At 40.7% G+C, this 20,343-nt stretch overlaps 1 protein-coding gene across 1 annotated transcript in view; it reads right to left on the bottom strand.

The window, feature by feature from the left end:
* The window catches only part of LOC307130637 (NXPE family member 3-like), a 46,342-nt gene extending 36,919 nt beyond the window's left edge, over window positions 1–9,423 (bottom strand). The window contains exons 1-2 of the mRNA XM_079823727.1: window positions 9,279–9,423; window positions 1,060–1,127 (exon numbers count right to left, since the gene is read on the bottom strand). Of these exons, the coding sequence (XP_079679853.1) occupies window positions 1,060–1,127; window positions 9,279–9,324 (114 nt within the window). The 5' untranslated portion in view covers window positions 9,325–9,423. The remainder of the gene's footprint in view (window positions 1–1,059; window positions 1,128–9,278) is intronic.
* Window positions 9,424–20,343: the final 10,920 nt, after the last annotated feature.

Here is a 20,343-nt window from a genome sequence, read left to right on the forward strand (position 1 = left end):
AGGATAAATTGATCAAACGTGGTTAACTCACTGTCGGCCGCTGGCCGCTTGGTCGTTACTTTAAAAAACAAAAACTTTAATTTAACAAACAAAAATTGCTCCAAACATTTTTCTAAATTAACTTAATAAATAAACAAAACAAAATATAAATACTTTGACATTAAAAACAAAAGCTGAACAATTTTTATGGCTACAACAGTGTGTAATAGGGAGGGAGAAAAAAACATGGCTCCAGTCGGACTCGGGACACTCATGTTATCATAAGAGTCCTACTCATTTTCAAAATTGTGGTTATCTCCAATAACAGTATATTGTCACACCCTAAATTAACACGATGTCGATATTTTGTGCTTTGAATATCACAGTTATCGCCAATACAGGTATATTGCGACACCCCTAAACTGAATCATTAGGCAGCGCAGGACCAATAAGTTCAAACTTAATAGCCTATTATGAAGAGATTTCCTCAAATAAATGTTAGACTACATACGCCAGCACGTTACGTTATTGTTGTTCGTTGGCAACCACTTGCATATCAGGGTTTGAAAGCGCGTCTCGTGTATGACAAGTATACACACAAAATATCGCAAGAAAAACTTGACGTGTACTGACAACTGCATTATTCAAATGTATTTTCTTCATTAGAATGTTGATAGCAAGTGTCAAGTAAGTTTCATTCATAATGTTTCTACTTCATGTAACATGAGAGTTCACACTGGAGTGAAGCCGTTCTCATGTGATCGGGAAAATATTTCTTAGGGCTTGGTGAGCTCTTGCCAGGGGCTTGTGCAGTGAGCCGTTGGAAGAGCCAATATACGCCACGATGGCAAACAACGTCCAATAGGAAAATTCAACTGCAGTAGCCACCGTTCAACCTTAAGAGGGCAGCACATTTTTTACACCATATATTGTAGAATTAAAACCCTTTATACCCAAATCCCAAAACATTTGCTCGAATCAATGAGCAGCACTAATATAGCCCCAGTCTTGCAGATCATTCATTTAAAAAAGTTGTTTTAAAAACCCTTTAAAAGATGCAGTTGTAATAAATTTACTTACCAGAAAACACATGATTACCAGTAGACACAGAACCGTAAAAAACTTCCGTAATGATCTTTCCCTGTGAACTGATGAAAAGCATTATCTCATCACAGTGCATTACTTATAAGCAAATTGCATTTTCCATTTTCTATAAGCCTACTCAATAGCTACATATATAGCTACACATTTGTAACTTAAAAATATACATTCTCAGACTCATTTGATGCTAATGATTAATATGTATTATTAAATAGCATTGATAATAATAATAAGAAGAAAAATGTAAAATTGCCTGTGGCCCCTATGATATAATTTTAACATTTAACGATCACAAATCTTTTTTCCCCAAACAAATATATTAAAGGTCCCGTTTTTCGTGTTTTTTTGAAGCTTTGATTGTGTTTACAGTGTGCAAAATAACATGTGTTCATGTTTCGCGTGTAAAAAAATACAGTATTTTTCACACAATTTACTTATCTGTATACCGCTGTTTTCACTGTCCTAAAAACGGCCTGAGAATTTCCCTGTTTTATGAAGTCCCTCCTTCAGAAACACGTAACGAGTTCTGATTGTGCCAGCGGTTCCCGTGTTATGATTCGACAGCAGCTTAGCGCACGTTGCCCGGAAAGGTCACGCCTCTTACCATAACGGAGATGCATGCGCTCAATGATCTCTAAGTACAGCGTCCCTGGCAAGGCCAAACAAAGGTAATTTTACTCCGGGATGAAAATAACAGCGTCTCGACGACATGGCGACAAACACACTATACAAACGCAACACTTCGGGTGCATTCCATTCGACAGGGTCCCTACGCACTGTTCACTGCTCCCTACTCCCTGAGCACGGTATATCAGCTGAAGTGGACTTCGCTGACAATAATCGCTCATTTGGAACTCCCTGCAACGTCATCAAAGAAAGGCAACGACGGGTGCAGATTACAATATAACATAAATTAATATTGTAATTTACTTTACTTTCAAATTGAAAACCATATAATAAGCATATACAGTTACAAAACACACAGTATAGGCTATCTAAAACATATAATCAAAACATTGTCCATTAGTTTTATTAGTTTACTTATAACCTGTATTGACTATGAACAGATTTGAAGCTGCACCTGTCATTCAATATGAAAATACTTTGATTTGGTTAACTATGTATGTAGGCTATTCTTAATGGTCTTAGCGGTCTCATCTCGTGCGCTTTCTTTCCCAAATGCAGCTGCACAGTAAACATTCCTGAGGTAAATAAAGTCAAATAAAAAACATGACAGCCCTCAGGTGCTTCTCAACACTTTTAATTTGTTTACATCAAATATAATATACAAATGTAACAGTTATTGCCATAACCATTCATAAATACTCTAGTTTGTATAATAACTATGACTATTCAAATGCATATGTAAACTCCTTAATCGCAGAGCTGTTTAAAAACTCTTCCAACCAATGGCTCTGCACCAGTGGTTAAATTAGCTTTTGTAGGGAGGGGGAGCCCTTATTTACGGTGAATGGTCATTCAAAATCGCGCCGAAAAAAGACTTAATGTGTTTTTACACCAAAGGGGCTCTTTCCAGTATTAATGTGTAAGGTAGGGTTGAGTAGTTATTCAAACAAAGAGAAATACTTTACAGTTCACTTATGGCCATAGGCAGGGTTTTTAAAATCAGTGAGGTCCCAAATTTGAAGTAGCTAGTTCCCAATAAACACAGAACGTTCCCCTAACGTTCCCATATGGTTCCCGTTTGGTTATTTTTGTAGGGAACCAAATAAGAACGTTCTGGGAACGTTCTCTATTGGTTGTGTTTTTGTAACCAAAAGAGAACGTTCCCAGAACGTTCCCTGCAGGTTATTTTTGAGGTGTTATTTTATAACCTAAAGAGAACCTTCCCAGAACGTTCCCTGCAGGTTATTTTTGTGATTTATTTTATAACCTAAAGAGAACCTTCCCAGAACGTTCCCTGCAGGTTATTTTTGTGATTTATTTTATAACCTAAAGAGAACCTTCCCAGAACGTTCCCTGCAGGTTATTTTGGGGTTTATTTTATAACCTAAAGAGAACCTTCCCAGAACGTTCCCTGCAGGTTATTTTTGTGATTTATTTTATAACCTAAAGAGAAACTTCCCAGAACGTTCCCTGCAGGTTATTTTTGGGGTTTATTTTATAACCTAAAGAGAACCTTCCCAGAACGTTCCCTGCAGGTTATTTTTGGGGTTTATTTTATAACCTAAAGAGAACCTTCCCAGAACGTTCCCTGCAGGTTATTTTTGGGGTTTATTTCAGCCTGGTCTCATTGCGAAAATGTACCTCTGGCAACGTTTTTGCAAACCCCAAAATACGTACCAATATGTACATATCACTGCAGTTTCAAAGTGATATGTCCACTGGGTGCCGCCAAAAGCTTCGTTTTTTTCCCGGAACAGATGAGCGTCAATCTGACGTTTTGTGACATTGTTTTTTTAACGTACACCTACACTAAACCCTAAACCTAACCGATAGTGTTAACAAAAGCAAATGTGACAAAAATACAATAGTAACCATGTCTTGTTAAGCTTGTGTGAACTCATCTTTGAGCTCTTTTATCATGACTTGTCTTTCACGGGATTCGTACCTGAGCTTTCATTATTACAAGTACAAATCTGTACCAGCTGAGCTACTGAGCAAACTTATTATATAAAAAAAGCCGAGCATATGGAGCAGATTAAGTGATGCAAACTCCAAAATGTAGTCATTTACATGGGAAAAAAAAAACGATAAAAAGTGCTTGCTGTTTTACTGCCTCTAGTGTTCATTTCACTTTGAAACTGCAGAGATATGTACTTATTGGTACGTATTTTGGCGGTTTGCAAAAACGTTGCCAGAGGTACATTTTCACAATGAGACCAGGTTGGTTTATTTTATAACCTAAAGAGAACCTTCCCAGAACGTTCCCTGCAGGTTATTTTTAGATTACATTTTTTTATAATATATACGCAGGTTTATTTGTATATTTCGTTACTGCGCGCCTCTGATCTGTGCGCGCTTCTCCAGCACGCGCTTTCTTTCGTCATCCACAGAAAGACGCGCACTCGCGTAATTTAAAAATTAACTAACATTAGTTTATCGATCTTTATTTAATAATGGGTTATAATTAATAAATATACCAGTGTAAATAGTGTGATTTCACAGAGATTTGACAAGTAATTGAAGACAACATGATGTTAACCGAGGACATTTGATTTACTGACCAAAAGAGAGAAGGCTACGTTCCGTTAATTCAGTGGTAAGAAAATAATGCAGTTATCCCAGTTAAAGTAATCTTTATTAATTATTAATGTCTGTGAATAAAATTCATATTTTAAAACCACATATTGTGTTGAAGTCATTGTTATTTGGCACTTAAACGTACCTGGTTGTGGTAGTAGGTGTCGTCAGTGATACAAGTTACGAAATGCATAATTCAATCTTATTTAATCCTCCATATGAGGGTTTATGTGCTTGAATTATTTCTATTGATTAAATAAGTTCAAAACAAGACATGGTTTGTAGTAGGCTACTGATTATTGACGTCCATTCATCCGTTTTCCATGCCGCTTATACCATATGGGACGCGGGCATTGCTGGACGATTACTGACGCACAGCAGGGTAAATTATATCGGAGTAAATAGGTTAGGGGAACGTTCCGGGAACGTTCTGGGAAGGTTAGGGGAACGTTCTCCAAACCAACAGGGAACGTTCTATTTACATAAAGAAAACTTTCCTGGCTAACCAATAGAGAACGTTAAGGCCTGTTCACACCGGGACGATTTTCGCACGCGTTTATCGCCGACGTTTAACGCCTCGGGACTAAACAATGGGCGCCAATGTGAGTGTTCACACCGACGCGCAAAACGCCAGGCGTAAAAGCGTCATTTTTAAAAAAACGCCTCGGGTTCGTTTTTTTATTTTGACGCGGCACGTAAAAAACTGTCCGACCAATGAGATCAGCGCTTTTGTTCACGTGCCTGGAGCTGCTGAAGTGACAGTAAAACACGACTTGGTGGCGCTCAAGCACAAACCGGTCTTGCCGAGCACACATTGATACGACAAAGAAGTAGTAAGTAGACAAAGAAGAAGATGAACTGCTAATGCTGCTTGCCAGTTAGCAAAAAGTGTGTGAATGGTTTTGTCCATATACATAATATGTCTATGGTTTTGGCAAGCACGTAAATACTGTCTCTCTTCTCCTTCTGTATGACAAGCGAGTGTCAGAAGCTTAAAGTGCCGCAGCACCATCTTGTGTACCGGGAGCGCATCGACTGAATGTGCACGTTCACTCGGCGCAGCGCCAGTGAAAATCGCTTGGGTGTGAACACTCAAGACGCGCCGAAAAACGGCACGAAAAACGCTGGCGATAAGCGTGCGCGATATTCGTCCCGGTGTGTACAGGCCTTTAGGATGTCTGTTCTGGGAACGTTCTGAGAACGTTCTGGGAACCAGAAACTAACGTTCCCAGAACGTTCTGGGAACCAAAAATTGTTATCTGGATTAGGGGTGTTCGTGGGAATGCTCCCCGATAAAATTTTACATATGTGCATTTTTAATAAGTTTTAAGGCCAAAAAAATTATAAAAACTAGCTTTCAAAACCATGTAAGTGGGCAGTAGATTATTTGATAATACCCCCCTGAAGATGAGCTTTGACTGTAGTCTTTTCATTTGTGTCTGTGTCCCTGAAAAGGGTTAGGAACTTTTTTTGACCAAAGAGCCAATTTTTTTTTTTTTTTCATTTTTGGTAAATGCATTTTTCCAAAAGAGCCACAGTAAAAAATTATATAAAATTATTATTAAAAAAGCTTTTTTTTCAATAAAATGTCAGCAGTAGTAATTATTAGGTCCATAACTAAAAACAAACAATTATGCAGCAAACAATAAGTTGCAATATGGAATTAATTGTGCAGGGCTTTCACTGTGAGGTTGACCAACTGATGAGTATAAATCCTCTTCGTGTGTGTGAACGCCCACAGTGCTTACATCTACTATGTTTATGTGAATACTCGACTTGGCATTTTGATATAAGCTATTTCTGTGTTTATTTGGCCGTTTAGGAGCGCAACCGAAGACAAAGGCTAGTATGCTTGTCCGTTTGTCCGTGTTGCGCTCGGAGCGAGCGCACAGCATCCTGTCAGTAATTCAGTTGTCTTTCGTGACTTATCAAGCTTTTATTATTTATTTTATCGTGACACTCGCGAACAGCACTGAACACACAACTTGAATATTATTATCATAAACTTGTCATTAACTTCGGTAGGCTGTACAACAAGGGAATTGTAATTGGCTGCTTTTTTCTGCAGAGAACGGATCTCTGTTGGTGTGTGTGTCTAATCTTTTAAGAGTCTGCACCATTAGTTCAGACAGGTGATGCACGCGACGCGCAAAGACATTTGGGTGATTTTCACTCTCTACTTCCTGTGAAGTGATGTATCGATGTTCCCTTCTTCCCTACGCCGTTCGCAGTACCCTTCGGACTGAACATGTTCGCTCCCTTTGGATTGGAATCTCACTTAAAATGGCAGAATACCCTCTGAAGTCCACTTCGCAGTCCACTTACGGTCGAATGGAACACACCCTCCCTCTTCTCCACGCGGGAGCAACAAGACCACGCCCCCTTTTCGCGTCTTCTTGTGGGTGGAGGTTAGTCAACAAACTGTTCTACTGACCTAGCAGGATGTACAGGGATGTAATCCAAACCGGTTTAATATCCATACTCCTACCCTGAACCTACCCTTAAAACTATGTAAATATTTTAAATAGCCTAAATAAATATTAAATATGGATGTAAAATGCTACCTATCAGATTGTGCTACCAGAATCATATTAATGTGATTTGCTTTATTAATATCCATTAATATCCATACCTACCCCTATCCCTACCCTAAACCTACCCTTAAAATGTAAATATAAAAAATAAAAATAAAAAATGTTGATGTGGGCATGCGCAGTAAGCCTTGGTAGGACAATCTGACGGGTAGGATGAAATGTCAGGACACCTGTTGTTCGCTGTAGGCTTTGAAAGGGAAATTCAACTTTCAACCTTGAGAGGGCAGCAGGTTTTACACCATATTTTATAGAATTAAAACACTTTATACTCAAATGTCAAAACATTTACTCGAATCAATGAACAGAATTAATAAAGCCCCAGTATCAGGGATGGAAATTAGCACCCGCCACCAGCCAAATGCGGGTGATTTTGTGTTGTTGCGGGTAAACTCGCTTCACCTACCGGCCACCGTGGCGGGTAAATAAAAATAGCATAGCCTACTGTTAGAGGAGGCACACCTTCAAAAAAAAATGTGGCGTTACAAATCAAATTCCCAATAAGTAGTAGAGAAGTTAATTTGCGCGTGGTTGCGTTTTAGCGGCTTTGTTGCCATAGCGGCGGAGTCTCGAGAACATGAGCTGTAAACTTGCGCGGTTTTTTAAAAACATATCGAGCTCGCGTCGCGTCCTGAATAGAAAAAAGGTATCAATGGGTCTGTCCAGTAACTCGTGATGAACCTCAGGCGAACTGCACACTTTGCAGTGAAGCATTTCAGTAGCTCAGACTGTCTGACTTAAAGCAGCAGCGCTGACAGACCGGTCTATGTGACAGACACATCCGTGCTTCTAAAGGTATAGGCCTAATGTTTTTTTAAATGGATAATATATTTATATAATATTAATTCCATACATTATCAGAGCTTGGCAGACAGAATTATTATATATATTTTAGACTTGTTAAAATTAATAGATTATAGCCTAATTAATGTTATTATTAATGTATAATTTTAATCATACATAATAAATAATCCTGCCATATAAAGTTTGACATTTATTAAAATAATATTTAGATAAAAGTGGGACAAATAATTGCATAATAATATAGTCATAATTTAAGTAGGCCTAAATTAATAAAAAAATAGAATTGTCAGAATTGTCAAAAAAGTGATTAGTGGTTCAGAATGACTGCTTAAAGGGACAGTTCACTCAAAAATGAAAATTATGTCATTATTTTACTCACCCTCAAGTTGTTCCAAACATGTATACATTTCGTTGTTATGTTGAACACACAGGAAGATTACTATGGAAGTCAATGGTGCCCCCAAAGCAGCCTGGGTACAAACTTTCTGCAAAATATCTTCTTTTGTGTTCAGCAGAACATAGAAACTTATACAGGTTTGAAACCTCATGAGGGAGAGTAAATGATGACAGAATGTTTTAGTTTTGGGTGAACTATCCCTTTAAAGTGCACCAAATAGGCTACTAAAGAGTTCTTTTTGAATAAATTAAATTATCAAATGTAAAATAATATAACATTTTATATTGTCGTGAATGGGTGTCCCTTATTTTGCCACACTGAAGGTGGCAACCCTAGTGTGTCGTCAACACGCTTCAGAAGATGCCAAAACTAATAGTTTCATTGTTGGGACTAAAAACCTAAAACTGGAAGCCATAAAAGACCACGAATCATCCAAATGCCACATCCATTAATCTGCCCTACTCATTTAATGAAATGTATATCAGTTCATGGTTTGTGTGTGTATAAGAGAGGAAGAGAAAATGTCAGTATTTAATTGAGACTTGAGATTAAATAAACTGCTTAAGTATTGTAGAGCTTGTAGTATTAATTACTAACCGGTTAAAAACAAGAAAGTGGCTGGTAAAAACATTGAGTGACAATGTTAACAATTTTACAGGTTTATTTATGCTCTAACAGCAACATTACACACTAACTCAAATTTGAAAAATGGGATCACGAAGAACAGGACCTTTAATATTTTACATGCGGATAGGCCTATAATAAAGCATTTTTGTCTACATTGGTTGCTATAGCTATAGCAAATTACCACAGGTTCACTGATACTATAACAATCCAAATAGTGTCTGTAAGGATTTGGCCTTTTTCTTGTTTTGTTTCTTCTTCATTTTTAATTTAACATTAAAGCAGATTATGTGCTGATCCACTGAGAGTTTGACTGTGATTGTGCCCTTATATCCTATTAATATTTAGTGGGACATTGCAATTGTTTTGTACTATCTAAGCTATACTTAGACTAAAAAGATGTGCCATTCTGTCTTTTAAAATGGACAATTTTAATTTAATAATTGTTTACTGATCAGTGACGAAATGCATTATTATGGCATGAATTAAATTATATTTATAGGTTGTTTATATTTTATTTTATATTTTATTATGTCAGTGAAAAAACAAATGCCAAGAAGTATTAAAAAATAACTTACAGTATTGTTCCCGAGTTTCAAGCTCCATTTTATTTTTTGAAGGCATGCTTCTGAAGATTTGCAATTGTAAAAGTAGCCTGATAGTCCAAGGGAGTTTTCCTTAAATGGTTAGTGTGTGTGTGTGTGTGTGTGTGTGTGTGTGTGTGTGAACTGTGACTACTTGGCTCATGAATATTAGTTTACATGACGTCCTTGATCTGTTGAAAGATAGTATTGGTGGGTTGTACTTAGCTGCCATACTAAAGAAATAGTTTACCCTATGTAATACAGAAATAAACCCACATGAAGCTGATTGTGCATGGAAAAGCTTCAAAGTATGGACAACAGTGCCATCTGCTGTTGCGTACTGCACTGAAAAAAATGGTGTGTTGGATTTACATAATTAAATCATGTACATCGGTTCCACATGATTCAATTAAGTTAAACAAACATAATTTGTTCACATAATTTCAACATAATGGAATTAAGTAATTTTTAAGTAACCAAATTTAGTAGTCTCACAATGATTTTAATATGGCTCCTATCAACAGTGGTGCACACGGGGGCTTGAGACCCTGCCTCTTTAATCAAAACACATGTTTATTTTCATATTTATTTTTTTATTTTTTATGTCACTTGACTGATCTATAACACAATACTCAGAAGCTTTCATTATATTTGCCAGCAATGGCACATCATACATGTGCTAAATGTGAATTGCTTTTTAATGACATGGACTGAGTCAGTCCAGAGCCTAAGCAATCGCTCCGCTCTTCTCCACTATGGTAACCAGTGTAATTTAAATGGTTCGAATAATTCCAACACAATTAAACATTAAACACTAATAAACAATATAAAGTCTCCCCCTTTTTCTCATTTTGCCCAAAAACACATAAAATAACACTTAATTTCAACAATTTTACTCTAGTCGTCAAGTCCCAAGCAAAGCATGCTGGGAACTACAGTTTCAGGAAAAATCATTTCCGAGTACTTAATTGGTTCACATTCACCCCAAATAATTTAATCTAGTAGATTGCACATTTTAGAGAATTACATTAATCGAAAGCAATGAAATCATGTTTAGAAGAGAAACACAAATTTGTTGCGTAGATCACAAATAATACGATTAAGTAAATTGGGCAACATGTGTTTTCCTGTTTTTTCAGTGTGTTTACAACAGCCATTGGAAATCATTATATTTTATCAACTGAAAATGTTCCTAAACAGAGGATTTTTATTATTTTCCTATCAGATGTAGGGGAGACAAGGACACTACCTAACACTTTTTGACTTTCTCAGTTTATGTAAATCCACTTGGGGTTCAGAGTATTTCTTTTTACCCACATTTATTCACACGTCTAGTACAATTATGTGCTTTTGTTTCCTTCATACAGAATATAAATTTTTCTTGATATACCCGAAAGAATGAAAGTGAAATGTGACAACATGCCCCATAGGTGGGGTACATTGTAACGTGAGGGGCACATATACAAAAAAATATACAAGACAAACTAAAATATTTTGTCAACAAAAACAATAATCAACTTTTTCATATAAAATAATGACATTTTTTAATAATTAAAAATAAACTAATTTTTGAGTTTGACAACAAACACACTGCAAAACACAGCTATACAGCATAGTTCAAAACATATTAATTAATAATTTCAAACATTGACTCTCAGTCTTTATTTACTTTATTCATGGTTTCTCAATAGAATTCATAAAAGTATAGAATAGCATAGCATAGCATGACATAGTTCTAATAGGGGCACATTGTAATGCAGTTACAACATGTCCAACCTGCGCAATTGGGATTTAAACCCGACTGGTGTCTTCTGCTGGTTAGATAAGCATTAAAGAACTTTAACTTCATTTAACTTAACTGTTAAATAACACATATAAGATAAAAAAAAAAATAGATTTGTCTAATTTTAAATAAACACAAAAAACAGAGACGAGAAATGTACTTTTGCTATGGTTAAATAAATGTTGATATGGCAACGAGTAAATATATTAAGTTGTCATGCATGTGTGGAAAGTTTTAAACCATGTGTGTTACAACTAACCCCGCGTTAGTTTATGCCCCGTTCACCCCAAAGTTCTTACAAAAGCTTTTGATAAAATGATCACCGTTTGACTAAACACCAGCACCAAACCATGAAAGGAAAAAAATAAAAGTCCAAAAAGAACAGAAATAAGGGGGCAAATTGACTGAAATGTCTGGGCTTGAGGCCTCAGTGGTGTGTAAATTACAACTATAATTTTGACGTAAAGGGATACTAAGTTACAACTTAAGCACTAAATATTTTTGCGCTGCGTCATTCTACTTAGGATAGTTGAAGCGTAACCTTATGTATAAACTAAATATTTACAGAAGCCTCCGATCAGGAGTAGCGGTGGGAACAAAATAGCAAATAGCAAAATACTGAAATGCTTCAATAAACTCTTGTTTTACCGGACCGACTTCAAAACTTTAGACATGATGTCATAATGCTGACATTTAGACTCACTTACATTTTAAGATAATGAACATTATGTGAATAGATTACTTTAGTGGCTCCTCAAACCCATCCTAAATTCATCCTGTTCTTCAGCCCATGTTGTGCATGTCATATTAAATCAGTCATAATAAATACATGTAATTTCTTATGTTTTTTTTTATTGTATCAGTACTTATGTATTGATCCTTTATTTCTGTATTTTATTTACATAAAAAATACTTATTATGTTATTCATGATTAAGTAGGATTGTATTTAATGGAAATGTCTCGGTTACGACTGTAACGCTGCATCACCGCTTTGGGAATGCCTCTGCGTGATTGCGTTGTGAAACACGTATGTAATCAGTCCAATAGAGAGACGGAACGTCATAGGCGGGTGACGCCATTGACCCAGAAACTATAAAGCATACCGGCAAACACACGCCCCCAGCTTCTGGAATATGGATGAAGCAAGACGCTTGCGGGCATACGGGGAGTGTGGCAGGTTGACGCAGCTTCTCATTCCCTATTCAGGAAACTAAGGTTATAGTCGTAACCGAGACCTTCAAGGGAACTTGTGCTGCGTCACCGATTTGGTAACGAGAAAACCCACATCCCCATAGGAGCCGGATGCCCGCCTGTGATATTGTTAGGAGGCACCACCTTGGTGTGGAGTCTCCACTCCCCGGGTCTCAGCCCCTGCCTCGGCAGGATGTCCGCTTCCACATTCAGGCGCCCTTGGATCTACATTGCCCTGACTGAGGGCAGTTTCCCCTGGGCCCACAAAAGGATAAGGCGAGCCAACTTGTACAAATGACAAGACCTCAGATCCCCCTGATGGTTTTTATAGGAGACCACCGATGTGCTGTCTGTGCGTACAAGCACATGATGGCCCCTGAGATATGGCAGGAAGTGCTTCAGAGCCTGAAACACTGCCAGCATTTCTAGGCAATTTATGTGCCACGAATTATGACATTCCTTCCACAAGCCCTGGGCCAAGCGACCACTCATCGCCGCCCCCCAACCCAATGACCAAGGTGCGGAGACACCGCCACATTGTCTTGATCACGTGAAAGGGGTTTCCCCTCGGGGAAAATCCCTTGGTCTTGAGCCACCACTGCAAAGGTCTCATGTACAGCAGGCCACAAGGAATCACGTTGGACGCTGCTGCCATCAGACCTAACAGTCTCTGATACTGCTTCACAGTGAGTGACTGGTCTAACTTCACCCCTTTCACAGCCGAAAGGATCGACCCTATTCGAGGCTCTGATAAGCGGGGAGTATGGCAGGGTGACGCAGCGTCTCATTCCCTATTCAGGGAACTAAGGTTAAAGTCGTAACCGAGATGTTCCCTTTCAAGGGAACTCGCACTGCGTCACCGCTTTGGGAATGAGAATACCTACGTCCCCATAGGAGCCGGATGCCCGTCTGTCACATTGTCTAGTGGGCGAGCACCCGAGCCCCAGGAGTAGCATTGATGTCGAGCTTGTACGAGGGTGCTTGTGGCACGAGGGTGCCACAGAGAAGGCTTGTAAATCCCCAGTTCTATTCAGAGAAGAAGTAGCAAGAAGAAAGATAGTTTTAAGAGTGAGAAACTTCTCAGGAACTTCTTCGAGAGGCTCAAAGGGAGCCTCAGAGAGGCCTTGAAAGACAATAGCCAAGTCCCAAGCCGGCACCCTGGTGCAGACTGCAGGTTTTAATCTCAAAGTGCCATGGAGGAAAACGAGTAACTAGATGGTGTCACCCCAAAGAAACACCACCCCAAGGAGTGTGGTAAGCTGCTAAGGCCGTCACATACACCTTTAAAGGTCCCATGGCATGAAATTTTCATTTTATGAAGTTTTTCAACATTAATAACTAGAGTTCCCCTAGAGTTCCCCTAGCCTGAATATTGTCCCCAAGTGGATAGAAATGTTGATCGGTGTAAACCTGAGTTCTGGCTGTCTTTCTCTGCCTTTGAGAAAATGACAGGCCAGACTAGCCAATCCTGAAGTCTCCTGGTTTGACGTCCAAGCAGGAACGGTTACCTCCCTTTCCTACGCCCAGAGAATCTGGCACGCCCATGCAAACGCTCACATGTTCATGTACAAATGAAAACAGAAGTCTTTTTCAGTTCCTTCTGATCTGTGATCAGTGATTTCTGATGTGTAGCTAATTATTTATTATTCGTGCACACACTGCGGCTTCTCTCTCTCCCGACAGAACGGTGTTTTCGTGTTTTCTATCTTGTGAGTCAGTGTTTTTGAACGTCCTCGTCGCGTCTATCTGTTCTAAAATGTGCATACAGTCGTGAGTTTCTGCTCAACATCAGCAGAGTAACATCTTTAGAGATAAACCTCACGCACACCGAAGCTCGGGCTGACCGGTCGGCCTTCAACATCCCCGACCCCCAGTACTGCATCTGGCCCACAGCGGAGGCACCAAACACGGAGCGAGATTAAGCAGAAGGGGGGTAAGCGTGAGGGTATACGGGCTAGCCAGCTATCCCCACAATAAACTGGATTACATTCGATTACTGCTGTTGTGTCTTTGTTTGCGCTGTGTACTCAATGCGCGTCACTGACTCTTTTCATATGATAGGAACATATCTAAAAATAATGCTATCAACACTTACTCGTAACTCGTTCATCTTGACAGCTGTAATGGTACTTTGCATGTGTTACAAAGTTGGTAATAATGATGAAGACGGACTCTGCGTGACTGGGACTCGTGTTTATTCAGAACTCTCAGATACAAACACAATAAACTTGCGCTGACAGACAGCGCTCTCATAACTCTGTAGTTACTATAAATAACTTTGTTAGCAATCGCTCTGTCTCCGTGATGTCCGGTTCGCGAACGAATCATTCTTTTGAATCGGTTCTTTTTAGTGAACCGAACCAGTTCACCAAATCAGACTGAATCGTTCTAAACGGTTCGCGTCTCCAGTCAGTGCTGATCCATAATTTACTAAAGTTAGTAACTTTCTGACATGAGTGACAGTACCTCCGACTAGAAATAGACTAATAACCTGAAGTATATGCTGTAACTAAAACAGTTCGCTGAACTGAGACTGACAGAACTGATGTGAAGTGATCTCCGGTCCATCCGTCTCTCTGGCGGCAGCTCGTGCCTCGTAGACCTCGTTAAACCACGCCCCCTCCGCTCATTTCAAATGCAAAAATGTCAGCCAATCACTACAGTGGGCGTTATTACTGAAGTCTCACAGCAGACACACCTCTTGAAGCAAGGCATTCAGCCACAGGGCAAACATTAGTATTGAAAAAAATGCCTTTTATTTCTAAATGATGACATTTTATGATGTAAAAATCATACTAACAATATAAGTACACCTCAGGAAACATTATAAAATAATAGAAAAATGCCATGCCATGGGACCTTTAATGTGGAGGGAGCTAACCCAGCGGAGAACCTCTCCTGCAAGAGTTCCAGCACCGCGCTCGCAGGGCAGTTAACTGGATCCGAAAGGCGATCTCTGCACCATGAGGTGAAGAGTCTCCACTTCAAAGCGTACAGTTTCCTCGTGGAGGGAGCTCTAGAGTGTAGAATGGTCTCCACAACCTTGGTTGAGAGACCAGAACTTATGAGCTGGGCCCCCTCAGAGGCCAAGCCCACAGTTTCCACAGCTCTGGGCGAGGGTGTAGGAAGGCACCGCCCACGCCTGAGAGAGAAGGTCCCTCCTGAGCGGAATCTCCAGGGGACAGCCGTCGAGGAGAGACACAATGTCCGAGAACCATACTCGGACCGGCCAGAACAGGGCTACTAGCGATCGCGGGAAAATGCATACAGGGGAAGCCTCGGCCACTCCTGTACCATAGCGTCCAGTCCCAGAGGAGCTGGAGGCATTAGGGAGAACCCATGTCATCACTCGTGGGGGTTTGAAGTGGCGAGTCTTCATCCCCCGCATCGATACTGCAGACATCCTCCTCCTCAGAGAAAGACAGCTGCAGCACAGAGGCCGCCCCCTGGGCGGGAGACACCGCAGCGCAGGCTCCCGAATCCAAACAGGCAGCACCAGATCTGGCAGGTAAAGGCAGAGATAGGGCTGGGCCCGTCTCAAACCCCTCCACCAGATCCTTCTTTAAACCCCACGACATAAGCCGCCGCTGTGCCTCGGCAATAGCGGGGCCCGTGTCGCGGGGAACGCGAGCCGCAGCGCCCTCCTCGAAGAACGCCCGGCGGGATCGCAGCACTCTCAGAGGCAGCGCCTCACAATGCTCGACTGCCCCTTAAGGGCCGACGGAGCGTGCTGCTAACCCAATCAAACAATGCACATCAAGTGTGTATCCTCGCCCGTGATGTAGCGAGGGCACGGAGGAACACACTTTCTGTACTGCTATTCGCCCACTATCATATATGTCTCTTTTGTGTATCAGTGTGTGTTGCAAACAAAAAAGAAAACAAAAAAGTCTGAACTCAGACACAAACACAGAGCTGACAGGGACAATGTTACATAGGGCGCTTGCTGAAGACAACAGAAGCTGGGGGCGTGTGTTTGCCGGTATGCTTTATAGTTTCCGGGTCTATGACGTCAGCCGCCTATGAGGTTCCGTCTCTCTTTTGGACTGATTACATACATGATTCACGACGCAATCACGCAGAGGCGTTCCCAGAGCGGTGACGCAGCGCAGATTCCCTTGAAAGGATTCATGCGCATGCACGCTTTTGTGGCCCAAACTTAACTTCCGGTAGACGTCTGCAAAGAATCAATAACAACAGAGGCTGCGTTATCTTTATTATGCGTTATCATCTTTCATTTTAATTGTGCAACATTATTTTAATTTATATGTTTTTATTGTTTCAGCATGTTTATTATAATAATTGTGGTTATGGGGGATTGTTTAGTCAATAATTCAAGAAGGTCCCTATTTTTTAAAGCTCTTTCTAACTTGTACTCAGCTTTAAAACTAACATATAATTTTTGTAATTGTTTAACTATAGCATTTTTTTAAATAAGGTTTTTTTGGTAACGCTTTAGATTACAGCCCGGAATGTACTGTGTGAGTAAAGAGAATTTACAGCATAACTTTTGGTAATTATAGTGTAACTATCAAGTAAGTATGTGTAGGTATAAGGGAACAATATGTAATATCGGGGGAATAAAGGGGTAACTATCAGGAACATTAACAAATTATTTATACTGTAAGTATTTTTTAATTAACACACTACCGTGTGTATCTGTGTAAGTGCTCTGTGAAAAGTGTCATTGATGTATATTTATAACATGTTTTTGAAGCGCTGGTCATTGTAGCCAATCACAGACATATTTGATGAGCGTGTGAGCACAATGGCCAGTCAGAGTTGTTTACGATTCTGCTCAACAGCGCTCAAAGCGTCACATTTTTTTAATTTCAGTACCGACTTGGTATCGCGGTCGGTACTTTTGACAACACTAATAAACCCTCACCCAGGTGACCCAGCCAGGGTTGATCAGACCCTGACTTGTGTCCCAGCAGCACTGGCCCACAGATCACTTCTCTTGAGGCCCTTTCTGCAGCCTCCATAGCGAACTTAATGGCTTTTCTCTTCACAGTCCCAGTAATGCCAAGCAGCATGTAGACCTTACACAGTCTGATCTGTGCTTTTGAATCTCTATTTAATATCTTTCCCTGTTGTTTAAACCGCTAAATATAACTTACTCATCACCATATATTGCCTAATATTGCCTATCACATTAAATCTGACATCGCTAGCTTTTAATCTAACTCTCACTATCACAAAGTGTTAGCATTTCGCTAGCCTGTTAGCCTGTTAGCCTGCCATCTGTGCATCCGGGTCTCCTGTTTTCTCTCGCGCACCTTTTTACGAGTCCATCAAACAACTGTGGTGAGTTGGATTAGTCAGCAAACACGGTGAGTCATGTCATCTTCTCCAGTTATTTTCACTTCCACTGCCTGTCAGTATTACCTTATCTGGTAATGCAGGAGATAGTCAGGCTGACGGAGAAGATTTCAGACACGCATCCAAACTTTTATTGAGAATAGTGAGAATGTAAGCGCTTTAAACACTGCTTTGGATGTGACTAGCTTAGTGAACTCTGTACATTGTTCGGTTCCAGCTGCAGAGCCCATGCAGCAGAACAACTGGGTGACTGTTAAACGGCATAGTAACGGATAAAAAAAACCCTCTTCCTTTCCAATTAGAACATCAAACGGGTTCTCCCTACTCAGTGACGCACACACTGAGAATCCTGTTGAAAGTGCCCTAGTTATTAGCGATTATATTACACGGAACTTGAAAATAGAGACACCAGCCACCATAGTCACATGTTTACCGGGAGCCAGAGTGCCTGACATCAAAGCAAATTTAAAAGTGCTGGCTAATGCTAATCGTAAAAAGGAGTGATTAGATAATTAGCAGACTATCATCACTCAATGGCTGGGTGTCTAAGTGGTGTCCGCTGAATAACATAGGGTTCATAGACAATTGGAAAAGCTTTTGGGGCAGACCTGGCCTGTTAAAAAGAGATGGTATCTGTTGTATTTACGCGGATATCATTATATTCACGGGGCTGTAGATAGCAATAACACAATGAAAACCGAGTGGCTTAGAACTGACTTCCTTTACTGTTTTTGTCTTCAAGGTATATATTGACAGGTTACACAGCGCCATCTAGAGCATAAAATAATAACTGCAGGATAATACCATTACCAACGGTAAATACATAACATTTCCTCCCAACTGAAATCAAAGGTTGTTAAACACAACAGTGGAATATTTATTTTCTTGAATTCAACTTTAACCACTGCTAGCGAACACGTCTTACTCGGCATGAATCTCTAAACTTATATATTTTAGAATGCTTGATAACGGTCAGGTGGTCTCGTGAGACGGGTAGGATAACGCTTAATAGTCTCTCTCGTTTGTACAGTCCCCGGGGGTGATTTGTCAGTGTTGCCTGACCCTGGTTCGTCAATCGTCACCGCCACAAGATTGTCCATCTTTTCCCCAATGTTCTCCTGAAACGGATGTGCCTGGACATTATCAGAGGCAGCAGGAATGTCTGGTTCCATCTGGGTTTCAGAGGATTCAGTCCCTTGTTTCAGTAATTGATCCACATGACGTTTCCAGATTCCAGAAGAACCCACGTTGACGCTGTAAGAGACAGGTCCCGTTTTGGACATCACCACTCCCGGTATCCAATTTCCTCCTTTTCTGTAGTCACGAGCAAGAACGGACTCTCCAGCATGAAATTCTCTTAACTTAGAGTGTTTTTGGCGTCGTAACCGCTGAGCATCCTGGGACTGACTCACAGTCTTTGCGAGACTAGGTTTTAGAAGATCCAGCCGGGTTCTTAGCTTGCGATTTAGGAATAGCATCGCAGGTGACTCCTTGGTGGTAGCATGCGGAGTGTTTCTGTATGTTAACAGAAATCCATCAAGTCTCTGTTGGATTGGAGTTGACCCTTTCGAAGCTTTTAGTGCGTGCTTGAATGTTTGAACAAAACGTTCAGCTTGCCCATTACTAGAGGGGTGATATGGAGCAGAGCGAATATGTTGCACCCCATTTGCCTTCAGGAAAAATGAAAACTCCTCAGCACAAAACTGCGGGCCGTTGTCACTGACAATGACATTAGGGACGCCATAACGACTGAAAAGTCCTCGTAAGACCTGGATGGTTTTGCTGGTGGTAGTACTGTCCATAATGAACACTTCCGGCCATTTGGAGTGCGCGTCAACTGCAATGAAGTACATATGGCCTTCAAAGGGACCAGCAAAATCCACATGTATTCTTTCCCAAGGATGAGCTGGCCAAATCCATGGGTGAAGTGGTGCAGGACAGGGGGCATTTTGGATACGCTGACAAGACTGGCATGATTTGGACTGAGACTCGATCTGTCCATCAATTCCCGGCCACCAGACATAGCTACGGGCCAGATGTTTCATCCTTACCACCCCAGGATGGCCCAAATGCAAATCAGCTAACACCCGGTAGCGGAGCTTGGTTGGTACAATGACGCGACTCCCCCACATTAAACATCCTTGAACAACTGTGAGCTCGTGTCGACGTGTCACAAAGGGTAGCAGGTCTTGAGGTATCTCTTTAGATTTTGGAAATCGTCCAGTAGAAACCATCTCCAACACAGGTGACAAAATGGAATCCTTTAAGGTGTCACGTCTAATTTCAGCACTACTGACAGGCAGGGCTGCTACCTGGGCAGCATAGAACACATCCACCGTGTCCATTTTCTCAGTAGGAGTCACTGGTAATGGCAGCCGTGACAGTCCATCTGCGTTGGCATGTAAGGCTGCTTTCTTATACTCAAGGACATAGTCATGGGCGGCTAATATCAGAGCCCATCGTTGCATTCTGGCTGCTGCCATGGATGGAATACTCTTGTTGGGACTGAGAATAGCTGTTAGAGGTTGATGATCAGTAAAGAGAGTAAACCTTCTTCCGTATAAGTACTGATGGAATTTACGAATTCCAAAAATTATACTCAGAGCCTCACGCTCGATCTGAGCATAATTTTGTTCCGCTTTACTGAGTGTCCTGGACGCGAAAGCAATCGGCTTTTCCTCTCCATCGGGGCACACATGTGATATCACCGCCCCCACCCCATATGGGGAAGCATCACAGGCGAGACGAATGGGTAAGTCTGG

This window comes from Gobio gobio (genome assembly GCF_949357685.1).
Source record: "Gobio gobio genome assembly, chromosome: 8".
Classification (NCBI taxonomy): Eukaryota; Metazoa; Chordata; class Actinopteri; order Cypriniformes; family Gobionidae; genus Gobio; species Gobio gobio.